The sequence below is a fragment of the Trichinella spiralis genome (assembly GCF_000181795.1).
Source record: "Trichinella spiralis strain ISS 195 chromosome Unknown Scfld5, whole genome shotgun sequence".
Taxonomy (NCBI): domain Eukaryota; kingdom Metazoa; phylum Nematoda; class Enoplea; order Trichinellida; family Trichinellidae; genus Trichinella; species Trichinella spiralis.
This window is the reverse complement of record NW_003526944.1, coordinates 1,355,764-1,367,535: the sequence shown is the minus strand read 5'-3', so window position 1 is coordinate 1,367,535 and position 11,772 is coordinate 1,355,764. Positions and strand designations below refer to the sequence as shown.

Below are 11,772 nucleotides of genomic sequence, written 5' to 3'. Positions count from 1 at the left end.
TATTTTTTTTTCGTCCAAAAAAACCACAAAAAGGGGGGGGGAAACCTTTTTTCACAAAACCACAAAAGTGCCTTTTTTTGGGGAAAAAAAAATTTTTTTTCTTTTGGAGAAAGGGGACCCCAGATAAAAATTGATTAGCTTATATTCCCCATGGTGAATCACTTTTTTGAGATTCCCGGAAAAAATTTTGTTTTTTTTTTTCCGAAAACGAAATCCCCGAGTTTATTTTTTTTTTAGGGGCACGGGCGTTTTTATTTTGAATTTTGGGAAGGGAGTGAATTTCAAACGGGGGGGAAAAAACCATTTGGAAAGACAGGTTTTTTTTCCATGGAAATTGGGAGGAAAACCCTTTTTTTTAGACTTTAAATATTATGGCTTTGGCCCGATTTTCCATAATAAAAGGAAGGGTACCAATTAAAATTCCGGAATATTATTTATTATGATGATTGTGTTTTGGATAGACATCGATCAGGCATTTCGAACAATTGCTGTTCAAAATCTATTTATTCTGAATTTATTTATTTTCAAATATTAATAAAATTTCAGTTGATATGTGTGCTATTGTAATAACTGTTACAATGAAAATAGAAACATTTTGCACATCTTGAGAGATTCTTTTGGTGTAGATATATGGACATGTGCATTGAATTTTGCATCGAACTATATTCATAACAGGAAGTTCTATGTTCTTAATATTTCCCGGTCAATATTCAATCTACCTAGTAAAAATCAGTCAGTTTCTGGGAAAATTATTTCTCCAAGTTTTTGTAAAATTCATTATTATCAGCCTTTATTGTTTTTGAACAATGAAAACTTTTTCGAAAAATTTCAATTACTTGCAATGCAATTCGTATTTTGTTCTGGGGCCTTCGTTATTCGTGTTTAGTTTCATTTCGATGAAAGTTAACAATCAAATTTTAAGAAGTTCATTTGGTCATAGTCAGTGATCTTCCACTGATGGTTCATAAGTGTTTAATTTATGCATAATAAACTTTGCTGTTCAGTCAGGTTTAACAGAGATTTCTTTTTATTTTATTTTTTTAATGGAATAACTTCAGAAAACTCAAAAATTGATGAATTTATTTTGTCAGATGAGCATGCTCAGTATCTAACTGTATAATAATATTGAGTCTGCAGGCGCCATGCTAGCTTAGCGTCACGCCATTCAAAAATATGTGCATTTACACGTCAGCAAACTAAATTTATAATAATCTGATGGTGAACTATGCCGACGTCATTCTGCTGAAAGCACTTTGTGCCATTTAAATCCATGAGCGATTTCCTATATAAATATATATAAAGCGCTGTTTATTATGAGCGGGTCAAATACTCGCTCTCTATACTGCGCTAGGTAGTTTGCTGATTATTCATGAGTTGCTTCTACAAATTCGTTGTGAATGTTCTGCAGAAAATACGCCAAACCCCAAACCTGTGGAAACTTTTACGGCGATATGTCTTCATCAGATCTCATCATCAACGTCCCTGCTGTCAGGTATGAATTCTTATATACTTGCTGTTTAGTTTTATTTTTTATTCTTTTCTAACACTGTCTGTAAAACATTGCGCTTTTTGCTACCTTTCATAGTAATTTTTTCGATTTTTGTGAATTCTGAAAGTATTTTTATCTGTAATGACATTTAGCAAGCAATCGACTTTTTGCTAGTTCTTTTTTGCATTCATATAAATGGAAAGTAAGAAATTATCCCATGACGTAAAAGTAAAACCTGTAGCGCACTTTTCCACATATAATGGACGATTTTTCAATTTTGAACCGTTTCCAAATCAAAGTGATAACTTTGAAAGCACTTTCACAGTAGATGAAACATCTGATATATTCATTTTGAAAATATTAAACTTTTTTTACAACAAACTCTAAATGAAAAAAGAATACAAATTGAAATTTTATATGTGAAATAATAAGGTGTAATGAACGCTTGATGTCTAGGTTATTTATTTGAGTTCATGTTAACGGATGTTCATATGATTTCAGTCAAAACTAATCTGCATATTAATACAAACGGACATGTGTATAATTCATAATGTAAATAAAGACGTAACACTTTTGCCATTTAATAATGTCGCTTGCTGCGCTTATGCTACTGCGCTTAATCACGGGCGGAAAATTAGGTTCTTCCACTGCAGGCAAAGGAGCAAATAAGGAAATAGCGAGCAATCTGAATTTCTCATCAACTGTTAATTAAATATTTAATTTCACACATTTGAATTCATAAATTATAGAATCTTAAATTACATTTTTGTAGATGGTTCAAGTCTAATTTTTAAATGAAACGATTATTTGAGATGACGTAGAATTTATTTTTAGCATAAACTGCAGGCTCTTTTTGAAATGCATATGTAGAAAAGTGTATTGTGCATTTTTCGCGATTCTGACTCTAGAAAGTTTAATCATGAACGGTATTCTAAAGTGAACAGATACAGCAATCAGAAGCTTATCCTCCATAGCACTCACAAATGCAATGCAAAAAACATTAAAAGAACACTTGAATTCATCCAAAATTGCTGCTGACGCAAGGACTGTCCGGAGGACCTTATTGACTTTATTGAGGAAACCTGTTGCGAGCTTTAGCAAACATTTCCTACTTTAATCATTCAAACTGTAGTGTTTCTAAATATCAGATGCTTCAATCTGTAAAATGAATTTTGAAAAGTTCCATAATTTTGCTGCATTATGAAGAATGCTGCCACAACATTTTCGATCATTGAGAAAACCCGCAGAAATTGACAATATTGATAGGTTAAAGACCGCCTGATTAATAAACGCAGAGAATGAGTGAAGGAAAAGAATTCAATTTCTAATCATCATCATATCCTCCATTCTGGTACTTCTCTTTCCTTCTGTTTCATCTTCTTTTATTTCCAATCATTCCTGATAGACGATGTAAATTACCATCTTCTGGAGGGCTCCAAGAAGAACAGCAACTGATCTCATCTGTTGAAAATTCTCATCCACGATTTTTGCTGAACTTAAAGCGCACAGAAACGGTGGTTTGGGAGCAATCTATACCATTCATAAATGGTATCGACTGGAAACACTTCCTCGTCGACGTCATCAATGTCACTAATTCTTGGCAGCTTCTGAGGCTTCATCCATTTTTTCTGAAATACCAAAGTAGCCAAACACTCTTTAATTAATTGTTTTGAAAAGCGCCTAGGCAGCTGCCGCTGTGTTCCAGCGTTCTTCAGAATTAATTATCTTATCTTCGAGTTGTAAGTCTGCTTATGCGGACAGTTCTTTATTTAACATCCTTAGAAAATATCACAGTAGATCAACAGAACCCAAAGTTTCGCTACTATCCGTGAAAGATTTGAATTCTAATAGTCCTTTTGTAGACTTATTCTAGAACCGTTCGATGATTGATCAATGTCCTTTCCAATTGGAAACTGCACGATAAACCGTAGAATGTCTTTCTGATTTCATTTGTTTTCTGATTTTTTATTATAATTCAACCCATCACACAATATCAACAAAAATATATTTGTACTACATGAAAAAGAAGATATCTGATCCATTACGCTGCACATTTACTGATAAACATCAATGAATAAGAGTGCGGCAAACAGGCCCAACGTAGACATCCCTGTATCAGTGAAATAAATAGCTTCCAAAGGTCGAAGATTGTCTATATCAATTTACAAAACATTTTTTACATTTTTTAGTTTTAGACAATGCATTTTTCCTCATATTCTTAAATTCTCCTCTTTTTTCTATCTAACACAAACAAAAGTTGTTTCAAAACAAATTGCAATTTGAAAACTACACTGAAAGTGACAAGTTTTTATTAATTAATGTTTATATATGTTCGAACTTCGAACTGTTTCGAATTTCCAAAGTTATTAGTGTCACATATTCATTACTACCTGATTGTCACTACATATGCATTGCAAGTCTTTACGTTATTCAGAAAACAAACTTCCTAGAATAGAACCACGATTATAATCTTCATTATTCATTTAGCTTTTCATTGATGCTAAATATGTGGCTATTTCAATTGTTTTTCGCTATGTTAACAATGATCGAATACTGCATTGCAAAATGAGCACAAAGTGTAATAGGAGGCGATAAAATAAATTAGACATGCAATGAAATTGAACAAATTTACAATGCAGGGCAAATTAATGGACTAATGCTCAATATTTATTCGAATTTGTCGAGGTATGCAACTATAAGTTCAGGAAAAACAATTCCGTTGTTCTCGAAAAGCGCGACAAATTATTAAATGCTTTATCAATTATTGCAAACAATATTCTACAAGATTTAAGAATGTAAATTTTCAATATTCCGCAATCGATGATTTTTTGAGAAATTTAACGAAAATACCGATTTGAAAATTTGACATTTATAGAAGAAAAAAACCGCTGCAACGAACGAAAATTGCATTTAAATGTAATAATTGTTATCTCTGAAGAATAATCAATCAATTTGCGTGATCAAAAATTATTAATTATTAAAGATTCTGTATGGAATAAACAACAATCAACAGCAATTACTATTAAGATTAGCCACTTTTTTTCGTTGTAATCCTTCGCGGGAACGATGTAATTGTTTACAGACTGATATAATGTGCATTCCTATGCAACCGTGACGTTTCATATCTTTTTCTTTCATCACTATTATGATCACAATACAAGTTACACTTTTTGGCAATATCTAGAGACATACGCAATGAAGAAGAGCATGGATAAATTTGTATAAATTCTGAACATTTTCCGGACTCATGTAAACACATATTAGTAATTTTCAGTTAAAAATATATTTCTCGAAAATTTCGAAATTTCGTGGCCTACACACTTGGTTGGTTTGAGAAAAACGGCCGAAAATTTATTTTCAGAATTTGAACTTTCTCTTGATTTGTAGGAACTAGAGGTTGAGAGTGGAAGTGCTATGCAGGGTACCATCGTAAACAGTTTACTAGTTGGGGAATAAGTGGCCTCTAAATTTGGTACAGTGCCTACAGTAATACATAGAAGAATTGAACATCTACAAATCTCTTACTGCGGACCATAAGCTTCTAATTAATGCACATAAAACACATATCACCTCGATCGCATTCGTTTTTCATTAATGTATCGTCCCTTAGCAATATGTTGAAGTGAATTTCTAAACATATTACTCTTAAAAATTTATTAATACCTGCTTTTCCCATCGTATGCCTCTGATCACTTTATTCTTAAAAACAAGCAATTTATGAAAAATCACCCCACCATTCGTTTCATAATTCATTTAGCTTCTTATTCATAACAAATGTGTTGGGATTTAATTTCATTTCGCTTTGTATCCACTGTTGTATACTACTCTGCATAATGAGCATGAAAAGGAATATCGGCGTTAAAAATTAAATGCCAATGGTATGAAATTATATAAATTCACAACTCAGGAGAAATTAATGGGCTAATGGTGGGTAATTATTCGAATTTGTCGAGGTATGCAACTATAAGTTCAGGAAAAACAATTCCGTTGTTCTCGAAAAGCGCGACAAATTATAAAATGCTTTATCAATAATTGCAAACAGTATTCTACAAGATTTAAGTATGTAAATTTTCACTATTCCGCAATCGATGATTTTTTGAGAAATTTAATGAAAATACCGATTTGAAAATTTGACATTTACAGAAGAAAAAAACCGCTGCAACGAACAAAAATTGCATTTAAATGTAATAATTGTTATCGCTGAAGCGTAATCTATCAAAAACTTGCGTGATCAAAAATTTTAATTATTAAAGATAATGTACGGAATAAACGATAATCAAGAGCAATTTCCCTTAAGATTAGCCACTTTTTTTCGTTGTAATCCTTCGCGGGACCGATGTAATTGTTTACAGAGGGATACAATGTAGTAATTGTGACGTTTCATATCTTCTTCTTTCATTATGATTATGATTATAATCACAATACAAGTTATACTTTTTTGGCAATATCTCGAGAAATACGCAATGAAGAAGAGCATAGATAAATTTGTATAAGTTCTGAACATTTTTCTGACCCATATAAACAGATATTAGTAATTTTCAGTTACAAATATAATCTTCTAAAATTTCGAAATTTTTTGGGCTATGGACTTGGTTCATTTGAGAAAAACGGCGAACTGTTTTTTCAGAATTTCCACATTTTTTCATAGATTGGCTTTTAGGTAAAGACATCTAGAGTTATGCACAGTTACAACAAAATAGTTTACTTGGTGGGGTATAAATGGCCTCTAAATTTGGTACAGCGCCTATTGTAATACATTGGAAAGTTGAACATCTTTAAATCTCTTTATACTGAATCATTACATCGAAATTTTTCTCATATATTATTTCTTCCTTTGAATGCATTGATTTTCTTAATAAATTATTTTCGTTTAGCTGTCAGTTGAATTGAATTTCCCGACATATTGCTGTTAAAAATTCATTAATACTTGCTTTTCCTATCGTATCTCTCCGATCTCTTTGATTTCTTTAAAAACAAGCATTTCATGGAACATTTCTTCCATTATCGGTTTTATAATTCATTTAGCTTCTTAATGATACCAAAATGTGGGTATTTGATTCCATCTTCCCTTTGTATGCAATGTTGTATACGGCTCTGCATATTGTGCACGAAAAGTAATAAGCCCCGTTAGAAATTAAATGCTATTGCTACAAAATCAAATAAATGCACAATTGAGGACAGATGAATGTGCTACTACTGAGTATTTATTCGAATTTGTCGAGGCATCCAAATGTAAATTCAGGAAAACCATTTCCGTGGTTCTCGAAAAGCGCTATAAATTATAAAATGGTTTTGTTGATACTTGCAAACAATATTGCACTAGTCATAAGTGTGGAAATTTTCAATATTCCACAAACGATAATTTTTTGAGAAATTTTACAGAATTGCTGGTTTCTGAATGTGACATTAATAGGACAGAAAATCTGCCATTTTATATAAATATTGCATTTCAATCTGATTATTTTGAATAATTCAGGTTGTTTGGAGAGTTTCAACAGAAACTGCACGGTAGTTGCGGAATAAATGCCCTTTGAATTTGGTACAAAGATTGCGGATAAATTTCGAGTCATTTCTCAATCGATTCTGATCGTTTCAATGTAATGCATGTCTTTTTCGGAGAAAAAGGGATTCAAAGACCATTATTTCATTTTTGAGGATCTAATTTATCATAATTGTCAGTCCATTTTTATTACTGTGATGAACGTTGTTCCATAACAAAGTAAAATATAAATTTATAAATCTCAGTTCAAACCAGTTTTCTACGATGTTTCTCTTTAACATTTATTAATACATAATTGTAGTAAGGGATGCTTTATTTAACTTCGGTTAGTTAAAATAACTGTTATAGAATAGCCTGCGATGCATCATCTTTATTATTGAATTAGCTTCTCAATTATACCAAGCTTCTACCTATTTAAGTTGATTTCATTTCGTTGTCTGACACTGCTTTCATGTTGCATATCAAAGATTTTAATTGTTTTAATTCCTGAAAACAGTTTATTGTAAATGGAATAAAAATGAATAAATGAACAAACGCAGACTGACAACAATGACAATGACAACAAACTAACAAACAGTTCATAATAAACTCATGTGCTTGTGCGTTTTATTTATAGGCATCTTTTCTGATGAAGAATTATAAGTTATTATAGTTCTATAAGATGCAACGAATTATTAAATACGTTCTTCATAACTGTAAAGAATATTGCGCAAGATAAAAGTACATAAATTTCTGGTAATATGCTCTCGCTGATTTCATGAGAAATATGACAAAACTTGTTCTTTGCACAGATGATATTTTATGAAGAAACAAAACGATTGTTGCAATATATTTTATATAAAAAGTCACCTTTTCAATGAATTGCACTTATTCTCCGTCACGAAACATGTTTTACAATATAGGTGTGCTGTAGAATGTTAAGAAAATTCAAGAACAATTCTTCATTCCATTCGCATTTTCAATTGCTGATAAAATTTGATTCTCGTTATAAAAATTGGGCAATATTGGTTACGCATAATTTATGCATTCATAACTTTAAAGCTTAAAGTAAATTTTGCGTGTTGCAGTTCGATACACGCTCCACGCTTCATCAATTATTCTTCTTGAAATTCTACTTTAGATTATTCATTTTACGGTGTTCTTTTTGATGTTTTGCAGCTGGTATCTGCTCTTCCAGTTCTTCAATGTCAGATCAGTTTTGAAAATACAATATTCTTGTTCATTTAATCACTGCAAAATATTATAGTAATGATAAAAAGTTTTCTTCCAATAATGTTGCCTTTCTGATAAAAATTTCCATTTTAGATTCAGTTGTTCTAACAAAATTTCTTGTTACCTTCTTGATTGGCATATTTTTTTATTTTAATATACAGCGTCTGATATCTATTTTGCTGTGTTATTTCCTATTAAAAGGAATCATCGTAAGCTGCTTTATCCGACGGCAACGATATAACAATAATGGGTTGCTGTAACTCAAATTAAAAGTGACAAACTTCGTTGTCCATTGCAGTTCAGGTACGATTGTAATTTTGAACTTGTTTAAGTTATGAATTACTGGGGATTAAATATTAACGCCATGTTTAATTAATTGGTCAGTGGGTGTTTGGTAAACGGTTAGTATAATCTGTAGTGCTGTTATAGCACTTCATTTTGCGGTATAAAGGCACGTGAGCTTTTCCAGGTCACCAAAGTAAGATTATGATAATTTGATGATGAATACTGCCGACGGCAATCTACTAAAAGCACTTTGTGCCATTCAAATCTGTAAGCGATTTCCAATATAAAGCAGTGTTTATTCTTTAGTGGTTGTTATATAATTATTGGCTGATCAGTAACGCTCTAACTACTGCCCTGGGTAATTTGCTTATTTCTGGTGCCTCTCTTCAACCAATACGTTATAAATATTGAACTGAATATGCCATCGGACCACGTGCAACATTTGGAAAATTTCACGGCTCTACACGTGATTCATGTCTCATCAGTAGCATGCCATCGGTCAGGTATGAAGTTTTACATATTTTCGTGGTTTTCCATACTTTTCTTTTTTCTTCTTCACATTCACATCTCTGCATGCACACTGCATAAAATATGGTCTGTTTTGAGAACTGTAATAGCAGTTCAATTGCATTTTATCTGGGTTGACTTTAAATGACGTTCAAGAAACAAACGGCATTTTATTAATTACATGGCTGATGAAACATTTTGTTCATTGACTTTTGAAATTGCTAAAATTATAAATGACAACTCTGAATTTAAAGTTTGACAACGAAATTCTTAAACCTTTTTTATCAGATACTGAATAGCGAATGCTGCTGATCTTCAGTTTTTGCAGTCCGTACTGTGAATATCGCTATATGTAAGTGTAACAGTGCGAGTTATTTTTCTTAATTCGCTAGTGCTATCACATAATTTCTGATTCCATTCTGAAAATTAAAAATGAGTAGATAGCTGTCAAGCAGTCTGCGTACTTTGTAAGTGTGCGCAAACGAACAGATCAACCATCAGTGGAATACGAACCAGCGGACGTTTCCACTGCCGTTATTTATGAACTAATTTTGCTATTTATAAATAAAGCAAAATTTTATAATACCCATTTATTTATGTTTAATCTATTTGTATGAGTACTGAACAGTAAAAAAAGAAATATTTATTATAGTATTAATTGTATTCTAATTATTTTTAATTAATATCTAATTAACTGGCTAATTTGTGTCAGTTGCTTCACTGATACTTGGTGCCGCATCTGCGGATACATTACAGTGATCGCTTCGGCAGTGTAAAGGACAGTTTGGTATGACTGGAAACCAGATGTGATCTTGCGAGGGCACCCTTACCTTTATTTCACCAAATTGTCAGAATGACCATCAATAATGCCCTGACATTGTTGAAACCTGAAAATTCTTTTGATGCCACTCTATCATAAAGAATGCTGGTGCATTTCATTGTTAACCATATTTAAATAAGTAGAACCATTTCCCCTCATGTTGGTAATATTGACAGGTTAAGGACAACGCCTGATTATTATGTGTGAAAGTTAAATTACAGAAAGTGGTTCACTTTCTAACAACCTTCCCATACTGCATCTCACATGTTCTCCTTCCTGCCATTTCCCTTCCCCACCCTTCCTGTCCCACCTGATGTACATTGTCAATCACTGCCTTTTGAATGGTTCCAGAAATAACAGACATCTCGATCATAGGCAGAAACGTCTCCATATCATCAGTTGTATTGAGAGTGGTCTGCTATGTTGACTTGGGCTTAATTTTGCAAAGCTTTTTTAGCGTTCAAGCATAGCTTAAATGTTGTCGACTGAGGGTATATTTGCTTTTGTATAGTATTGTAATTTAATAATGTATTTCAAATAACTTTTGTAATTGTCTTATAGTGACTAATTCTTGAGAATTTATTAAAAAGAACTTTTCATAGGTTAAACTGTAGAATATAATGACATTGCTAGTTGTGTAGCTCTAAAAGAATTTACATAAAGGTGTTGTAAAGTAAACTTTATTGATGATGAAATGCAAAGCTTATGATTAGAAAGTTGTTTACACAGAAACAGAATGGAAATTTGTTTGTTGGCAATAAATGTATTATGTTTTACAAATGTTTATGAAAACCGATTCCTTTTTATAACAAGAGCTTTATTTATGCTGTGCAATTGGTATCATCTCATCATTCTATCGAATTGCATATGAAGTGGCTATTCATTGTTTGTAATGCTTCAGGTAAACGGATGTTCATAAAATATTAAGTAATAAATTTGCATACTAATGAAATTTCGCACAATATGAGATGTGTAAATAGAAACGTAATAACCTTCGTCATTTATTATACTTGTTCACTTTTCTTATAGCGCTACGCTGTTAATGATGAAAATTAAGGTGTTCTATGCGAGGTGTAGTGGATTGCTTTATTTGCATTATTTACTTATTACTGCACACTATTTAGGAGTAGTACGTTCTTCATTATATTGCTATGTCAGTAGATGGCACGTGGTCAACTATAATTCCGCTCTTCAATCCAATGTGTAAATTATAAATAAGCGGTAAGTTACATTATACATTTTGGTGCGGGAATTGTATTGTATTGTATTGAATTTGGTGCATGACTTTATAAATGTGGTGAATAGAAACTAACGTGTCATTATATTTTTGCATTAGTCTTGTTATTCCTAACGTTTAGATACTCCTGTCAGGTGCTGAAAACAAATAAGTATGAATTTCTGTTTTTTAATGAGTGATTATTCTAATTCAGTTCACATTCAAACTTTGAAACGGATTCACATTAAACCACATGAACCAGCAAGATTATAAAAAATGTTGAAGGCAGCTATTTCAAGATTCTGGAAAAGTGAACGACAAATGCAAGTACAGAGAAAACTGATTTCAATATTCTTTTGTGATTATATAACATTATGATTGTAGGATACCATTGCCATTTGCAGCACGTCAAGATGGTTTGTCACATTTTCTAGATAACTTGAAATTTCAACTTTAATAACATGACTTGTCACTTCTCTTCATTTGTACATGACAAGAGTAAGTAATGCTCTCATCTAACTTGTATTACGTACTATGTGTAAGAAGTGACAACGCTTTTCATAGTTTTCATTGCATCACGATAACAGATTTTCATATAATTTCAGTAAAATCGATTTGCATACTAATGAAATTTCAAGTAATATGAGATGTGTAATTAAAAACCTAAAATATTTCATGTTCTTATACTGTTAATAATACTTTATACACTACGCAATTAATGATGGAAAATTAGGTCATACCAC

At 31.9% G+C, this 11,772-nt stretch overlaps 2 protein-coding genes across 2 annotated transcripts; both read right to left on the bottom strand.

Moving 5' to 3' along the window:
• Window positions 1–1,572: 1,572 nt before the first annotated feature.
• On the bottom strand, window positions 1,573–3,108 carry Tsp_03986 (conserved hypothetical protein). The gene is made up of 6 exons (XM_003374750.1): window positions 3,055–3,108; window positions 2,909–3,019; window positions 2,502–2,581; window positions 2,061–2,174; window positions 1,725–1,826; window positions 1,573–1,609 (listed from the first exon to the last, which is right to left on the bottom strand). Exons 1-6 carry the CDS (start codon window positions 3,106–3,108, stop codon window positions 1,573–1,575), a joined length of 498 nt encoding a protein of 165 aa, XP_003374798.1.
• A 5,877-nt stretch (window positions 3,109–8,985) lies between these two features.
• Tsp_03985 (conserved hypothetical protein) lies at window positions 8,986–10,204 on the bottom strand. Its single transcript, XM_003374749.1, has 5 exons — window positions 10,058–10,204; window positions 9,721–9,823; window positions 9,329–9,412; window positions 9,175–9,214; window positions 8,986–9,094 (listed from the first exon to the last, which is right to left on the bottom strand). Exons 1-5 carry the CDS (start codon window positions 10,202–10,204, stop codon window positions 8,986–8,988), a joined length of 483 nt encoding a protein of 160 aa, XP_003374797.1.
• Between the last annotated feature and the right edge of the window lie 1,568 nt (window positions 10,205–11,772).